At 53.5% G+C, this 18,571-nt stretch overlaps 1 protein-coding gene across 1 annotated transcript in view; it reads right to left on the reverse strand.

Annotated features, from left to right (window-relative positions):
- Positions 1–8,093, reverse strand: part of Bmp7 (bone morphogenetic protein 7) — an 80,324-nt gene extending 72,231 nt beyond the window's left edge. The window contains exon 1 of the mRNA XM_031372901.1: positions 7,187–8,093. Within this exon, the coding sequence (XP_031228761.1) occupies positions 7,187–7,601 (415 nt within the window). The 5' untranslated portion in view covers positions 7,602–8,093. The remainder of the gene's footprint in view (positions 1–7,186) is intronic.
- Positions 8,094–18,571: the final 10,478 nt, after the last annotated feature.

Consider the following 18,571-nt stretch of genomic DNA (forward strand, 5'->3'; position numbering starts at 1 on the left):
CCCTTCATTCCATTTCGGTCTCCCAGGTAGTGATCTTTTTTTTTTTTTTAAACAACCACAGATGTTAAAATCCAGAGAAAGAGTTAGCACTTGCTCTGTTCACCACGGGTAAGGTGGGAGTTCTGTTCTCATCTATGTCGGATGGCATCATGGGGAGTGGTCCAGAGTCTTTGCTGATCCGGCTGGAGTGGATAGAGAAAGTCAGTTTCTACGTCTCTGACAAAAGGAGGAAACTTAACTCTGGATATTTTCATATATTTCAAATACTTGCTCTCAATTTCTGCATATGGGTTTTTTTTTTAAGTGTGTAGCCCAGGCTGGCCTTGAAAGTGGTCCATATCCAAGGCTAGCCTTACACTCCCGATCTTCCTCCCAAGTGCTGGCATTACACATCTGATTTGATGGTGGTGTGTAGCCCAGGCTGGCCTTGAAAGTGGTCCCTATCCAAGGTTAGCCTTGCACTCCCGATCTTCCTCCCTTTACCTCCCAAGTGCTGGCATTACACATCTGATTTGATGGTGGCCTGGGTTTCTGGGGCCTCCGTGTGCTAGACAAGAACCCTATCAACCAAGTTACACACCAGCACTTGATGTCAATATTTACGGTCAACTACTTAGAAATGGAAATGTCTGCTGGTGAGACGCCTCGCTGCTGAAGGATGTTTGGTGGTCAATCATGAAGCTCAGAGTTGTGACCCCCAGCACCATATAGGAAGGCCCACAAGTGCTCCGACTCAAGGCATCAGACATCCTCTTCTGGCCTCTGTAGGCAACTGTGAGTACCTGTGCATACACTCACACACACACACACACACACACACACACACACGCAGAAAAAAACCATTCTTTTAAAAGCTGAAATGTAGAGACTGGCACGATAGCTCAGCAGATAAAGACACTCGCTGCTGCCAAGCCTGACCAACCGAGTTTGATCTCCAAAACCCTCATCCTGGAAGAGGGAACTGGCTTTCACAGGTTGTCTGCTGAACTCCGTGCGCCACAGGTGCACCTCCTGCCCAACAAATAAATGTAATCATTTTTTAACCTGAAATTTAAACTAACATTCCAAAATAAATACAGCTTTACCCACCCCAACAGCAAGAAGTACATTTATTATACACCTATTTCTGGGGTGATGAGACTTGTGTTTTCTTAAGAATCTGTTACCCAGCTTTTACAGAGTAAGGGGACAGACTCAGAGACGTTAAAATAGCTCGCCCAAGGTCACGCAGACGCTATCCTACCAGGGTGGAAACAGACGCATGGGTTTAAGCCGTGTCTAAAAAGAATTACAGTGGATGTTCCTCAGAGCTCCCTTGCCAAGCCACACCCACCGCTGTCACCAAGAACTTCCGTTCTTCGCAGGGAAGCCCCCAACCCCCCACCCCATAGATCATCCAGAATTAACTGCAAAGTGTCAGGAAACTTGGCCAGGCGGCCCGAGCCTGAGCGAGGGCTGGAACCCTTCACTGTGAAGCCCTTTATAGAAAGCCGGTTGGCAGCCCCGGCTCCTGCATGGGAACAAATTAACAATGGCATACCAACACAGGAAAGGAAGGAAATTGGAAACACAGTTTATGCTTGGCCGGCCCTTTGAAATACTGTACCATGCTACTGACATCAATTAACGAAAAGCAGAGCTGTGCTGAGTGGCTCCGGTTTGGAAATGCATTAACACACGTTAAACATGTTGGTACAGGAACCAGATTATAAGCACTCTGGTTCTCAAACGATAAAGTAGTTACTCAAAGCCTGGTGTTCGCAGAGGCCTCATTAATTCGATCCACTCCTAGAGGATCAGCAGAGGCTTTGCGCCGCTCCCCGAGATGCCTTCCGACACAAATGTTGAAAGGACAGCCTGGCACACGCTACTCCAAGCTTCACAACGGGGCGTGTCAGGCTCCGTGCACTCCTGACATCCCCCAAATCATAAACAGCCCATCCTGGAGTGGGGGGGGCAGTTCCTAGCCCAGCCCTGGTGTTCATCTGCACCGCCATTGCACTTGGGGGTCGAGCGATTTTTCACCCGGGGGAGGTTAACCGTGAAATATCTGTTCCACATTAAGAAATACCAAGTCACATTTTTTGTCAAATAGTGTTTGTCAAATGCCATTTGCTGCAAAACCCGGGGAATTCAATCCCAGCTGAGCACACAGCTAATACCAACTGGCTCACATAATAGCCATGGTGGTGCATGCGAGTGAGCTTATAGTGCAAGCCATCCTGCCTCTATAAACACTTGCAGGGACTAGAAAGGAGAGTTCTGGAATAAATAAAGCACGTGCCCCGAGCTGCCCCCGGCACAAAGAACCCCACATGCTGGCGGAGCCCCTGAATGGTTTTGCAAGAATGTTCTGGGGGGCAAATTGGTGAATCTCAGCTTTTCTGACTGCCTATACAAAAAGCTGGCTTCTTTGTTAAAAGTCCAAGGTCACCAACACTGTCTCTAAGCACACACCCTCTGTGTCCCAACGTCGGGGACGTCCAAGTCCTAGGCGTCACCGATGTCCCTCTTCCCGCTGACATCATCCCTCCCAACCCCACGTCGATCTGGGATCCATCAAGCCTGGGTCACTGGAGTGTGAAGTTGAAAGCGTTATCAGTTTCTATGTAAATATTGGTGTTTCCTCACCCCACGGAGGCAAGAGGAGGCAAAACAGCATGGGCGCGTTTGATTTAAACTAATTAAAAGCAGAGGTCCCTGCAATTCAATATATTGATTTTACCAGTGGGACTTAAATCTTTTATAATAAGTGTACACAGCTGCAGCTCCCTCCCACCACCTTGCTCTCCCGCTAATCCCTGTGTGCATTCCTTCTGACAATAACAAGACAGATCCTATACATCCCTGCCTGCGGCCTGACCCCAGAGACACAGCAGAGCGCGCGCTCAAAGGCAAGCTGTGCGGCTGCCAGCCACATCCCGTGTGTCGACGGGCCCCAGCCATGGCCAAGGAGTGTCCGACTGCTGCTGGGTGGGAAGGGTTCTCCATTCCACAGCTACACGGAGAGGCAGGGCGGGAAGGGTGGAGAAGGCAGCCGGAGGACACTGTGAGGCTCGACGAGGGCCAAAGATGACCTTAGTAAGTGGGGTGGGCGAGATATGAAAGCAGCGGGATCATCAATCAACCTCCACCGGCCTCTGCCTGGGATGAAATCATCACTTGTCTCCCAGTTCAGCAGGCAGATGACATGTGCTCACATCACAGGCATGACGGTGGTCAGGAGACCGTCCACCCTCTGTGTGAATCTAGGCAAAGGCTTGCCCACTGCCACCATCCTTGCTAAGGTAAGGCCCCAACCCAGTTCTCTGGAGCTGGGTCTCTGAGGGTCTCACTTTCTTTTCTCCGTGAAGGGAAACAGTCCACCAGTCTCCTCCGCACCACCTTCCGAGGAAACCTCAGACCCAAATGACTGCCCTGGGATAAAAATCCGAAGCAGCCATCTGAGCTGCCATCCAGGGCCCAGCCTTAGCCTGCCTTGATTGCAGAAGGAAACACACACAAAAGCTCCAAAACAGGTCAAATCTGGGTCACATAATATCCTTGGGAAAAGGGGAGGGGGGATCTTTGATTTATAGATCCAGGAAAATGAGGTTTAAAAGTGACTTTGAAAAGGTTACTGAAAACACAGCTGTGGGTGTACCCCTATGGTGAAGCTGATCTGTGGAGAGAGGAGAGAGAGAGAGAGAGAGAGAGAGAGAGAGAGAGAGAGAGAGAGAAGGGAGAGCCATGTGACATCTCTATTAACCTTCCTCTGCTAACCAGAAAAGGCTGGAATGTGAGGGAGCCCCTTCCAAATTCTAAGGCGGGCCAGCTTACAGCTGCAGGCGCCTGCAGCCACACTCCACGGAGCTCTCCCCAAAGGCCGTGTTTAAATTGTAACAGAACCTTTCCCTACCACTCCCCAGTGGTAGGGTCTGTTTGGAGGGGTAAAGGGGAGATCTTAACGCCAAACACTTGTCTCCAAAAAGGACAGCCAGATGGGGGTAAAGTGAAAAACCAAACTGCTAGGCCTTACCTCTGCTTACCAGAACAAGTTAACAAAAGCCACTTTCATGTGCTGGCTCCAATAATGACAGGGTTCTAACTGGCTGCTTTTTCTAACTTAGCTTCGAAAATTAAACAAATTTCATTCCTTCCTAACCTGGCCCAGAGATAAACAGGAGTCATATACACCCTCTCCAAGACAGTTGGTTTTCTAGAAGATTCTGAACAGAGCTGTTGGGTTTCGGTGGGGGGGGGCCCAGAGGGGGGGGGAGAGTAACTGGGGTTAATGGCTAGACTCAAGTCTCTGCAGGATCAACTTTGCCTGGGGACTGTTTGAGAGAGTGTGGCCTGTTTTGAATTCCAAAATGAAGTCTACCCAGAGGAGTAGGGGGCTTGTTAATCCAAACCAGTTTACAGATCTTGCCATTGAACTCTGGGGCCAGAGCTGGGAGGATGGGTGTACCAGTTGATAGCTGGCTTTCCCAGGGACTTTACGGTTCAGGCTGATCTTTGTCATCTGGGACGGTCAAGTCCTCACATGCAGCACCTGGTTTTGTTGTAAATTTTCCTCTAGTGTAGATCCCACTAGGCCTGGCAAACTGCTCAAATTCCAGGGAGAACAACTTACAAGAACAAAAACCAGTTTGGCTGCAGACATAAGGATAACTGCAGTTGATCTGCAAAAGCCTTTAGGGTTGAGGCAGGGGTCCCCAAGCAGCCAGGCCTGAGGAGGAATGGTGGAGGGACCCCAAGCAGCCAGGCCTGAGGAGGAATCCAGGCCTGAGGAGGAATGGTGGAGGTGTGCAGGCAGAGGTGTGTGTGGAAGGAGCTTCAGAGTCAGTCTCTGCCACCAACACCAAAATGCCTAAGGGTGACGAGGGACAATTTTCTCATTCAGGAGCAAAGCGTAAGAGTGAACTTGGCATTCTAAAACTCTGTCTATTTCTGACCCGACTATGCTTGCAGACTCAGTGTGGGAACGAGTTTCCAGTCACTACACCCTTCTCCAACCCAGCTGCCATCCCCAAGTCACACCAGCAAGAGCAGGAGGTTCGTGCTTGTGCTGTGGCCCAGCAGAGATTAAAGATGCACCTACAGGAAGCTCTTAGCAGCTACAGTCTGGGGCTTCCCCTAATTACCTCTAGTTTAGCGACAGAGGGAGGAAGCAAACATGACCCAGTCCATGGGTTCTGTTAAAAGCCACTCTGCTATCTAATTAGGAGTGATGATCCAGAAAGCCAGGCCTGAGAAAGTCAGAACGGTCCCACAGAAGCCCAAAGCCAGCCCCACTGATTAAGAGGCTCAGACAAGCCAGGCTTTGTCCTTTCAACATGAAAGAAAGAACGGGCTGAAAGGTGTGTGTGCAGCCAGAGGAAGCCACCCAGCTGTGGCCTCCCCAGCATGCCTCAGCTTGTACCCAAGGCCAGGGGTGGGGGGAACAACGCCCCCGCCAGGTTCCCAGCAGGGCCCTGGGAAACGCCCTGAAAGCCACCTGGCCCTCTGGGATGCAGGAGGCCAGCTGGGACCACACTGCCAGACCTGAAACACAGAGACTGGCACCAAAGTCAGGGATTATCTATTGCTGCTTGATGAACCAGGCAAGGCTTTGAATCGTCAGCTAGGACCCACTGCCTTGCTGGAGATCACAGGAGAGAGACGAAGAGGACATAAGCCCTGACCCTCACCCAGGGAAAGGGCCTTCTTAAGCCTGGCTTCCCGATGGAAGCAGTATGGCTTCCGCATACTGCTAAGCATCTATTGAGGAGTCTACTTTAGTTTTGGTAATAGTCCACGTATTTAAAAAAAAAAAAAAGATGGACACAGTGAAAGACACCCTCCATCTGCCAGCACCCTAAGCCCTACCCCCAGGAAAATCTCTCTGCAATTGGCCTTTCCTACCATCAGGGCTTGGAGGCTGTTCCAAAGCTGGGCCTCTTAACAAGTGTCTAAGGAGAATTTGAATTTGCTCTATATTATTTTGGCAGCTCTATCACCCGCCTTTACACCCTGCCCCTTGATTCATTATTTGGTATTTTTGACCTTTAATGGAACCAGACAATAGTCTCCCAGAAGCTCCAGGGCTTTTATCTGGAGCTGAGAGGATTAACTCGGACCCCGTCTTCCCAGCGATCCCTTCAGAGCCCCAGGTGCCCAGAGTGGGAGGGGTGGTCTTCAAGCTTCATTATTTCCAAGTTGACATGGCGCCCACGGTGTGTTTGGTATCTTGACCTGGAGTTTTCTCAGCAGCTTCCACAAGCAGAATAAAAGTGACTCAGGAAACCTCACTATCAGGGCTTGTTATCACCAAAGCCAAATATTTGATGATCAGCCCCACAGCGCACGGCTGGGGGTTAGTTTGAGCAAGCTGAATACGTGTGCGCGCACAGACTCAGGGCGAGCTGTCTCAGACCAGCCGCAACCCAGCCTCGCATCACTGGGTTGGCTGGAACTGCAGTAGAGAAACGGGTTCCCCAGCCATTCCATGGCGGCCTCTGTTCCGAGGTCCCCGGCCACCCAATCGCCAAACCCCGTGGTTTGCGCGCCACACGTGATAAACGCTGAAAATGGATTCTGCCCGCCCGGGACCTATCATTAAATATTAAAATAGAAAACTTGCAATGGCAACGTTCTTTCCCTGGCTCCAGCCGAGAGTCCAAAGGTGGGCGACAGGCGGCTAGGAGAGGAGCCCCGCGGCACTCCGAGCGCACGCCGAAACCGGGCGCACCGCAAAGGGACAGGTAGGGCTGGCCAGAGAGGGGAAGGAAAGGGGATGCGCGGGATGCCAGAGCCAAGCTAGCCTCAGAGGGGCAGAAGAAAGGCGGGAAGGCAGCTTTGCCCACAAGAGCCCTTTAAATCCAGGTAGCGCGGGCCGCTGAAGCCGGTTCAGCTCACATGACCCAGCCCGGCGCTTTGAACTAAGCCGCGGCCGGGCCGGGACCTCCCGCCCCTGAGTGAGATGAACCCGCGGCGGAGCAGGCAGAGACTCCGGGCTGGTACCCTCCACAAACTCTCCGAGCCCGCAAGACTTACCCGAGACGCACAGAGCTTAAAGTCTACTAAGACTCCGGTGCGAGAGTCTCTGGTGGGGCACTGATGCTTTGCAAGTGGGAAGGTGGATCACAGTGGCTGTAAGCAGCGACCCTCTCCCTGTCCCAAAGTGGCCCCGGTCTGAGATAGATCCCCTCCCACCGCCACTCACCTAGGTTGACGAAGCTCATGACCATGTCGGCGTCGGTGAGGAAGTGGCTGTCCTGCAAGCTGGCTAAAGGAGGACCCTGGGTACTGAAGACGGCCTTGTAGGGGTAGGAGAAGCCCTGTCCGTCCGGCCCGCTCTCCTCTACCGCCATGGCGTTGTACAGGTCCAACATGAACATGGGCGCCGAATTATGCTTTCCCTGGAGGTGCGGGCGCGGGCGATGGGGCAAGCCCAAGATGGACAGGATCTCCCGCTGCATCTCCCGCCGCTCCTGGCTGCGGAGGCGCCGGTGGATAAAGCTGGAGTGCACCTCGTTGTCCAGGCTGAAGTCGGCCAGGGCGGAGCGCAGCAAGAACAGAGGCGCCCAGAGAGCCACGAAGCTGTGTGGCGCCGCAGCGCGCAGCGAGCGCACGTGCATCGCGCCGGCTCTACGCGCGATCCGGGGCACCCGGCCCGCGCCGCCCCAGGTGGCAGCGGAGGGGGCAGGGCAGCGGTCCACGACCCGAGGTCACTTGCTGCAGACGAGCTTCTCCGCGGTCTCGCCACACATGGCCACTCCCCGACCGGCTGCGCTCTGCCCGGGACGCTCCCGTCCTTTACTCAGGTCTGGCCCGGGGCCCCTCGGCCCGCACTCGCCAGGACGCACGGCGGCGGCAAGGCTAGCCCTGCAACTCCAGGGAGCGAGCGAGAGAGCGAGGAGGCGGGCCGGGGTGGGAGGAGCAGCAGCTTGCAGACCTACAAGTCCGGAGAGCGAGTGCCTGGGAGGCAGCTGGGCGCTGAGCGAACCCTAGCTCCCTCCTCCCGCTCTGATCGCGCTCGGGCCCGCGGGCACCAGCAACAAACCTCCTTCCGCTCTCCCGCGCGCCCAAAACGGGGGCCCTGCGCGCCCGGGATCGCCCGCCAGCCGCCTCGGGAGCCCCGGAGTTGGGCTCGCTGGGGCCGGCGAGGGGGGAGGAGCGGGAGGACTTCCCCGCCCCTCCCGCTCCCGCGGCCTCCCACCTGCGCCTGTCCCCGCCCACCCCAAGCCTGGCCCAATGGCTTCATTCATTCCTCCCAGGGCGCTCTACAAATATTTACCGAGTGCCCACCGGGTGTCCGGCCCTGGGACGGACGCCGCAGGGGCTCAGAGAGAAGAATCCGAAGCTGCCCAGCCCTCTTGGGACTCGCACTTGGAAGTGGCCAAAGTGTAGTAACTACGTATGGGCTGTGCTAGGAAAGCATCCGGGAGGGAGCGCAGGAATCCGAGAAGGCTCCCCGGAGGTGGCCACTCTTGGACCTGGCTCATCTTTCGAACTTCCCGAACACTTCCATCTGCTTCAGTCACGCAGAACCCCCTCCGTACTCCCACCGCCTGCCCCTCTGCTACCCTGGCTTTTGCTCCTCAGGGAACGTTCTCTTCCTGCCCCTCCCCCCTCAGGTGTCACTTCCTCTGGGAACCTTCCAGGACCGGCAGAGATAATGTGGAGATAAAGTTGTTACCTCTTTCAGACGTTGCTTTTATTTTCTGCACTTCACTCCTTCACTCCCCCAACACACACACACACACACACACACACACACACACATCCCTCTCAAGTCCAGCACCCAAGGGATCCAGGTCCAGGTACCTCTAGGCTTTTCCCCCCACCCCTAGTATTTTTTAACCCAAAGCCTGCAGAACCCCAAATGTCGAAGCTCTAGAGAGTGCATAAGTGAAATCCGGGACTGAAGAGTGAGCCACCCACCCCTTATCCTGACACAAGTCCTTGGTCGCTCACTTTCTAACAGCCCCACCTCCAGCCCCGGGAGGGCCTGAGGAGCATGCAGTTGGTCATTGTACCCAAGTTCAGGAGAGCTCCCGGCTGCCTTTTCCTGTCTCAAAGGACTAGCCACTCTCTCCTCCCAGAAAGAAAAGTGACAGACAGATGCCGGGCTTTCAGTGGATTGCTGCTCTTTGGAGCCTCAGTTTGCTTATCTGAAAAATGGAAGCAAAGCAGCCTTCACCCAGACTGGCAGTGAGTGAATGGGAGTGGTAAGCCAGGCCTCCTTGCTCTGCGGAGGGTAGCCTTCCAGAGTATGCAGGGGAGTCTGAGGTAGATGGCAAGTAGGGATGGGGGAGGGCCTTGAGTAGGGGGTCCCTCTCGAATTCCTAGGATGAGGTGGGACAGCCTGGTCTTTCAAGCTTCCTGGGACAGAGATAACTACCACAGGACTCTCAGAGCTCCTTGGTAGGAATTTTAGACCTGGGGGGCCACAGGGATGACCCCAAAAGAGACCTGCAGATCTTAGCCCAGGCCGTGGATGAGTCCCTGGCCAGTGCAGACCTGAAGCCCCTCCCTGAACCTGCTATGGCTGGTAAACTGAAGCCATGCGGGCTATGAGCTGGAGACAAGACCTTCCGTGACCACCTTACAGTTCTTGATATAAACAAAGGGGCCCTGCCCTCCTTCAGAAGGCTGTGTGTGGCCTTCTGTGGCCTGCATGGGTGCCACACATAGGCCAGGCTGGAGGACATAGAGTAAGCATGGTGACCTCCATGACTAGTTGGTTCTCAGGCCCCTGGAAACAGTGAGGACCTTCAGTAGGGTCTAGGACAGAAGGGTAGCAGTCCCTCCCTTCTCTCCTCTCTGAGAAACGTCAGAGCCCAGGCGGAGGAGACACCCAAGAAGGCAGAGATGGGACACCTGGCCAGGCTTGGGTAGAGGAGGGACGTTTGACCCATGCGCGGACGACAGCCATGACAGAGAACCACTGTATTCTCTGTCCATGAAAAAGCGCCCTGGGTCACTGCAGTTCCCACAGAGAGACTGGGTCACACAGATGAAATGACAGGTGGGACAGACAGCTTCAGAAGGCAAGACTTTCCTGGAAAAAGTATCAAGAGTCCAACCCACATTTGCCCACAGAGCAGGATCAAGAGCTAAGCCAGTCCTTCCTGATGGGAAAGGCCTCTGCCGAAGCCCCTACATGCACTTCCTTCTAAAGTCTAGACTGACCTCAGGTTAAGGTGTGCTGCTCACAGAAGCCTCTTAGTTCAAATCCACCCTCCATCTTTTAGAGCATCTCCCTAGTGAGCAAGGTGGGGGCATCGTAAAGGGAGAAGCTCGTCAACTTGCGGGTGGAAAACACTCATTAGTCAGGGGTTCCTCTGGGCTTCTCTACCAGAAAAGGCCTACCTCCTAGTGTGTTTCCTACTAGACTCTTCCTGGGGACCTTCTTCCCTCCTCACCAAGTACCCGTTGGCCTAACCTGAAAAGCCAGTCAGTGTCTGAGGGGTGGACCATGAGAGGCCACCCCTTTCTTCCAAGGCCCCTCTCCCAGGTCCCCACCTTCCAGAGGCCACCTTTTCTCATTCCTAAGACTGCAGAGATCAGATTCCCTCTGAACTCCTACCACCCCACTATCTCTCAGTCAGACCCTGGGGGAGGGAGGACTCTTCTGTGCCTCCTCTCCCAGAGGAGTCCCTAAGACCTCACCCAGCGGTTTCCTGACTGACAGAGCCACCCCTGGAGCACCCAGATCACCCCAGAGAAGGTTTTGAGGATGTTTGGGGACAACCTCGTGGGGAGGAAGTGACAGCCTGGGTCCTGGGAACCCAGGGCCTCACACTCAGTTTTTCCAGCTGTGCACAGTGAGAGGAAAATTGGCTGGCTCCTGCCTTAGTTTTCCCATCGATAAAGTGGGGGACTGGGATCCTTGAGGATCCACATGTTCCTCACATGGAAAGGGACCGGCCAGGTGCCTGGGTACAGAGGGCATCCTTGGTAAACGCAAGTTGCCATCTGGTAAATGGAAAACCCACCAAGAAGAAGTTTCTGGCAGTTAAAATGAATCGAATTTTCCACGGTGACCTAAATGGAGGAGCAAGACAGCCCTGAAGATGCAGCCATGGCCTGAGAGGAAAGGAGGACCCCAGCCAACATTAATGCTCACCCATCTCTCTGTCCCCTGTCAGCCCCCACCCCAGGCCAGCCTTGGTCCAGGGACTTCCTGAGTAGCCAGGCTCTGACCCACACCAGCCCCCACAGCCCCAATGTGGTTCCCCACCCCCACTCCGCCAGGGCACCCTGCACAGGCTCCAGAGTGTAATGTGATCCTCCAGGCTGCTCCACACCTGGGCCACCTGGGCCTGGAATGGAGGGGTGTCATTGTGTCTGGAAGCTGCTCTCTCCTGCTGGCCTCCCAGCCTGGGCAAGGTGTTTTCATCTGGTTCACCGCTTCATATCCTGCAGAGAGGATTTTGACCCTAGCCTCTTATGCCTCCAAGGCAATAAAAAAGAAAAGAATTCTGCTGACATACACATACACAAGGTGGGACTCATCTTCGACTGCAAAGTCTCATTTCATCTGCCTGGGGAGTGGGAGCTGAGCCAGGGGTGACTTGAACCCAGGGTTACAGACTGGTTGACTCTGGCCCCAACCAACCTGGTCAAGGCCTGATGACCTAGATCTCAGACCCTTGGTCAAAAGCAAGCTGTCCCCCACCCTTTCATCTGCCATCAAACCTGGGATCCAAGAGACAACTGCCTCTCTCTCTCTCTCTCTCTCTCTCTCTCTCTCTCTCTCTCTCTCTCTCTCTCTCCCCACCTCCCCCGCCCTCTCTCTCTCATGCACACACACTCCTGTGTGCCTAGGGCACCACCCCACAGGGTGACTTATTTCTGCACACTGGCCATGCCTTTCTTCCTGGCAAACATTTGTAGCAGCCTTTTGTACACTCTTTGCAGACTTAAACAGGAATAAGAAACTCTCTGTCATCCATCAGCCCAGGGTGGCAAGAGACCCCCAGTTCTAGGAATGATGAGGCAGGAGGACTGTAAGATGGCGACCAGGCTGCGTGGGCCAGGGAGACAACTCTGTCTGTAGTGTTTCCTTTTCAAGTGTGAAGGGCTGAGCTCATCCACAGCCGCCTGTGACCCTGTGCGCCTGTAATCCTAGCACACTGGGGGCACAAACAGGAGGGCCCCCAATGCTCACTGGTGAGCTCGACAACTTAGCCCAATTGTGAGCTCCAGCTTTCCCTGAAAACCCTGACTCAGAGACGAAGTGGACGGCTCCTGAGGGAAATACCTGAGGTTGACCTTTTAAACCTTTACACTCAAATGCAATTACATACATATGTGTACACACACACACACACACACACACACACACACACACACACAAAGAAGGAGAAAGGAAACAAAGAAAGGAGAAGAGGGATGTGGGATCGGGTAGGGTGTCCTTTCTCTTGACCACTGTGCCTGTCCTTTGTTCCTCTGGGTCAAAATCAGCTTGGCAATGGACATTAGCTATCCTTTTTTCCACTTTAGAGCAAACCCTTTCCTCTCCTGTCTCCAGGAGGTGACAGGGGGGTTCTGACCCACAGGATGTATTTCCTACACGGGCGGTACCTGCTGAGACCTCATTGCCTCACACTTCCTTCTCCGCACGATATAGCATGAGAAGCTGAGGTGACTGACAGACTGAAAAAGGTCCACAAGGCCCAACCACTCATGGTCTGGATCCAGCGTACCGCTATGGAACAGGCTACGTTGCTACAGTTTGCTGGGATACAGGTTGAATGTAGATCTCACATACAGGCCAGGAGTCAGCTGGACCACGCCATTCCCAGGGCCGGCAGCTGCTGCTTCTATGAACCTGCCACGAAGGACCACATATTCTCCTAAGTTGCAGCTAAGGTGCCAAGGCTGCAAATCAAAAAAAATCGAATGGCTGCCAGGTAGGACTGGAGTACCTCGTTTTTTGTTTAATTGTTTGTTTGGCTTTGGTTTTTGCTTTTTTCAGAACAGGGTTTCTCTGTGTAGCCCTGGCTGTCCTACAACTCACTCTGAAGACCAGGCTGGCCTCAAGTTCACAGAGATCCTCCTGCCTGTGCCTCCAGGGTGCCAGGATTAAAGGTGTGCACCACCACCACCCAGCTTGGCCAGATCCCTTTCTAAATTAACCGACCGCTCTCCCAACCACTTGTACCAAGTTCACCATTATTACCCTCAGCTGACACACCAGAAGAGCTCAGATCAGCTGATAGGACATGCTCAAGGCTGCCAGTCAGAGGTCTAATGCAGGCTGTCTAGTCCTCAAACACCGGGACACCCCAGAACAGGGACATGCCCCATGCGTCTCCCAATACTGGCAGGGGCCTTACCCATAGGTGTCCGCAGTGTCTGAGGACCTGTCCTCTACGCCTCCTTCAAAGCCAAAGGGATGTGCCCCACCCACCACCACAGCAGGCACCAAGGGCCCCACATTGGCCGGAAAGTGCCGGGTCCCTTGCTGGCTTCCTTCAGGACAGCTGTGAGCACAGGCACAAGGCTGGGGACAAGTGCTACGTACAGTAAGGAGGGAGAAGAGCCAGGACAGCAATACCATCCCAGAACCCCAGCTCCCCAGACAGCTCTGATCACGAAGGGAAACTGATACCCAGGCCACATAGGACATGTTCGTGTTTATCGGCTGACAAGCACATTGTTTTAAAAATGTTTTTATTACATTTATTTTAGTATTTTGTGTGTATGTGTTTGTGTGTGTGTGTGTTACACACACTTGCACACCCTGCTCTCATCCAGGGCACTGCTGGGGTTGAGCCAGAATTTTCCAACCTGAGCCCGAGCCAACGCAGCAGCTGGCATGATCCTCATCACCTCTGAACTCTCCTTGCTTTTCCAAACACACACCATTTGTATAATCTACAGATGAGGATTCTGGGGCTCCAAGAAACTAAGCATGTGCTCCGGGCCACATCCACAGAAAGCCGAGAGCCACTGTGAATCCAGCCAGCCGGAAGCCCCAGCCTGCTCAGGCCATCGGTTTTTGTGATAGCGCCACCTACTGTGAATGTGTGAAATGACTGTGCGTGCGTGAAGGGTGGCGAGGACTGGGTGGGCTATAAATGGACCCACCAACACCTTATGCCTCTTCAGCCAGAGCTTGTCACATGTAAACCACCATACAAGCTAGCCACAGTGGCAAATAACAAAGCTCTAAGCATGACAACTAAGGTACACTTTTCAGATTTACTCTTTTTGTGGAAAACAAAAACAAACCAAACAAAAACAAAAACAAAATTAAAAAACAAACAAACAAACAAACAAGACTATGGGATCCTGCTCAGGGAAGACAGCCCAGAGCCAGCATGACCATGACCAGGGAGGAGCCAGCTGGTGTCACAGAGTGACCCCAGGGCTATGTGTGAGGTGATGGACTCCCTACCCAGAATGCTCTTAGATCACCATAATCGATTCTGAAAACGGCAGCCTCCACATTTACCACGCTCTGAGCAACTGTCCAAAATGGTCTTGGCACTCTTATCCACTCGCTGACTGCTGGCACACATTTATTAATTTCCTACAGCAACAACAGTGGAGAAACATTCATTGGCCTAATTTATGTTTTAGTTGGGGGAGGAAGAGGAGGAACAGGAGTGAGTGACAAGACCCAGTACAGTCACACACCCCTTTAAGCCCAGCACTTGGGATGCAGAGGCAGGCAGATCTCTGAGTTCATGGCCAGCCCAGTCTACATATCAAGTTCCAGGACAGCCAGGGCTATACAGAGAGACCCTGTCTCAACCCTTCCCTGGAAAGACTGAGTGACTGAGTGAAAAACAAAGAACCAGGCAGGGGGAGGCTCTGGGAGGAAGGACATCTGAGAAGCTAGATTGAGATAAGGGAAGGGTTGGTCATGGAACAGCAGGTGGGAAGTGAGCATTGGTTGACCCAGATTCATCTTCTAACCCACTGGAGCTCCAGCCTGTGCCAGCCTCTTCCGTCTCTCAGTCTGTCAGCATTACCCTACTGGGCTCACCCAGGCGGCCGGAGTCAGTCAGGACCAAGTTCCTGCTGACAACAGGACTCAGCACCCTCCATCCCCAGGAACAGAGTCCACAAAGCCCATGACTGGGGCCTCACCTACTACTTCTGGCCAAATAAATAGAGAGACCCCTTCCTAGCCTGCTCTGCCCCCAGATACTCCCAGGGAGCAGTCTGTCTGTCCATCCACAAGCATCCCTGGGCCAGAAGCTGGCGTGCTGCCAGACACCGAAAAGCTTCCTGGCAAACCCTTTCATGCTGGGGCTGCTGAGCTGTGACATCCCAAGAGAGGACAACGGTCTCGGTCTCGAGCCACCCTCCACCCCACCCGGTGGGAATCGGTGGCTTCCTTGCTCTTCCCTGTTTCTGGCGCGATGGCCTTGGTTTTGTTATGATGGGGTAAAATCCTTTGATTCCCAAATGCCATGTGGGAATTTGCTGGAGAGAACAGGGCAGGGGTGGGGGGAGCAGAGAAACAAAAGACTGATTTTCGGGGCTTCAAAAGCCTCGTTATAACCAGAAAATTTAATTTCCAGACATTTGGTTCTTTTATTTTCATCTTTGAAGAAGGCAGGAGATCAACAGAGGGCGGCTGTCCTGCGCCCCAGGCTCGGTGCACATTGGAGGCATCTGGGCCTCAGACACCCTGGTCTTGGAATGAAGAGGTAAACAAGCTGCACAGATAAAACTGGCCTGCGGTGGGGGAGCGGGCTGGCTCCCAGGCAGGGTTTTTATAGATAAAAACAACATGACAGGACTTAGAAGACACGCTGTGAAAGAGGCCCCATGTGGGCACCAAAGTCCCTGCTCCAGAGCACAGCTGCACACAGCAAGAGAAGGTCTAGGAATTTAGAAGAGTCGCCTCTTCCAGGCAGCCACCTGGAAGCCTCTGAGGCCTCTGACATTTGGATCTTCCTTTGTTTATTTGAAGCAGGGTCTCACTGTGGAGCCCTGTCTTGAACTCATGAGAGTCCTCCTGTCTCAGCCTTCTTGATGAGTTTTATGTTATGTAATCCGCCTTCACCATGATGAGTGTGTCCATGACCAGGACGGAAAGAATTTTCTATCGCCAGCGTTAAGAAGTGACGGTCCACAAAGGTCAGCGCACAAGCTCGAACAGCCTCTACCTTCAATGATGGGAAAAGGGGCGTTGTGTTTCTGAGTTGGTTTGGGAGAATTTTCAGGTGCAGGACTAGAACCAGGGATCCAGGGCTTCAAATATACTAGACACGTGCACCTCCACTAACCCCAACCCTCGTGGGAGGTTCTAGGCAGGTTGTCTGACAAAGCCCAGGCCACCAGGGTGATGTCCTTAATGGAAGGCCTTCCTGGCATGCTCTCCTCAGCGCTCTCTTTCTCTCTGTGCCTTTCCATTGCTATCAGGACACAAGTGGTGAGAATGAAGCCAGGTTGGCTCAGGGAAGCCCCTGACCTGGTCTACGGGCAGCAGACTCCTGAAGGGCAGTGCTTGGGACCAGTTCCAGACCCTTTTACCCCTGAGAGCCACTGTCTGGTCGTCAGTGGGCTGGTACCTCTGGATACTGAGTCATGCATGATCATCAGGCCCCTGGGCTATGTTGACACCACCATCCTGATCTTCTGGGCCTGACACTGGTTCTGTACACAGTTGGTACTCAATAACTAGTCTAAACTCAGAAGAACTCTTGGCACAGGTCTGGAGCCATCCCGCACAGCACGACGCTAAGATGCTGAAGGGGACAGTGGCGTTCTCCAGTGCTTTAGCTATGTGGACTTTGTACCTCCCTTGGGTCTTGAACTGGCTTCTCCCTCTGCCCACCTTACTTCATTTCTAATTATGTATGCACCTATGTATGGGTATGGACACATGAATTCCGGTACTCACAGAGACCAGAAGAGGGCCCCGGATTCCCTGGATCTGGAGTTGCAGGCATTTGTCCGCTGCCTGACACAGAGGGCGCTGGGAACTAAACTCTGGTCCTGAGAAAGATCAGCACATGCAATAGACCACTGAGCCATCCCTCCAGCCCTCTCCATGTACTTGGATTTCTCTTCCTAGAGTCTGCTCCATCCTCACAGGACAGGCATTTATTGAGAACCACTGTGTGACACAGGCCCTTTCCAAGAGTCTGGGAGTGTATGACAGGGAACACATTTTGTGACATGGAGATCTGTTATCCAGTGACAGTGAGCAGAGGTTCAGAGGGACAGGGCCATTTCAACGGTAGCAACCAGGAAAAGCTGCTTGAGGAGGGACATCACAGCAGAGACTCTGAAAGCATGGGGGGAAATCCCACTATTGGGCCGAAGTGTGGTCTAGCTCAAGGAAATGGCATGTTCAAAGGTCCTGGGGCGGGACAGGTGTGTGTGCTTACACACCAACCAGAGGGCTCCTGTGAATGGGTCACCAAGACGTGTAATTAAGAGCCCGACTCCAAGGACACCATGGAGTGGTTGCAGGCAATGGAGCCCCCAAACTGAAAGGCAGGCCCTGGATAGTCCCACCTCCTGGCATTCCTGTATGGGCGGGGCCTGTGACTCACCCCTAGCCAATCAATGGCCTGGTGGCATTTCTGTGACTGCATTGTGCTGTGACTATCTTCTGTTTTAATGAGGTCAGCTGTCCTGTGTGGCTTTGCTGATGACCCAAATGACCAGGAGCTCGAGGTAGCCGCTGGCCCACAGTCAGCAAGGGACACACTTAAACCTGGATACCCATCTTCCTTATCAAAAGCTTCAGTAACAATCTGTCCCTGGCTGTGCCCCGACCACTCTACAGAGGAGCCATGGAGCTGCACCAAAGCCACCCCAGACCCCAGCTCTGAGCTCTAAGCCACTGGGTCCCACGATGATTTTGTTACACAATTGTAGATGTGAGTGTGGACTCTAGACCCAGGGAAGGGGACAGAACAGGAGCTCAGGGTTACCTAAGAATCAAAGGAGACTGTGGGAAGGGGACTGAAGAAAGCCTGGAGCAGCAGAAGCCAGGGAAGCTTCAGAGTGGAGACGGCACTACCTTAGCCCAGTGTCAGAGGCAGCCATGCTGATGTACACTGTATACAGTACAGCGGGGCTCTGTGTTCCTGAGGGTGGAGCTCAGCGATCCTCAGATGAATCAGGTGCATAGGGATGAAGACAAGTACTACGGGGGTGGGGCAGCTTGCTCACCAAAGCCCGTCATGGTGGCTCAAGTCTGTAAGCTCAGCACTTGTGGGCCTAGGCAGAAGGGTGACCCACAAGTTACCTTCACAGCAAGTTCCAAGGTGGCCCGGGCTAGAGAGTGAGAGCCCGTCTCAGAGCAACAGCAAAAAGTGTCACGTTCAGCAGGTTTAGGAGTTGCTGTCCAAAGGTGCTACTGGGTGAGGTGTTTGGCAGTAATGGGGTCCAGGCAGCTGTGTCTGTGCCATCAGACATTCCCCTGCCCTGCTCCCTCAGAGAGCCATGGGGAGAGAGGCCCCTGGTAGCCACTAGGAATGTGTGAAGGCCACCTCCTCAGTGTACCCTCCTCAGAGCTTCCCTGTTCATACTTGTGACCTTAAGGTCATAAGAGGAAGCCATCACTCTGAGCACCGAGGACAAGGAGAGGGACTAGTGCCTCTCTCTTTCTCTCTCTCTCTCT

Source organism: Mastomys coucha, unplaced genomic scaffold, assembly GCF_008632895.1.
Source record: "Mastomys coucha isolate ucsf_1 unplaced genomic scaffold, UCSF_Mcou_1 pScaffold15, whole genome shotgun sequence".
NCBI classification, from domain to species: Eukaryota; Metazoa; Chordata; class Mammalia; order Rodentia; family Muridae; genus Mastomys; species Mastomys coucha.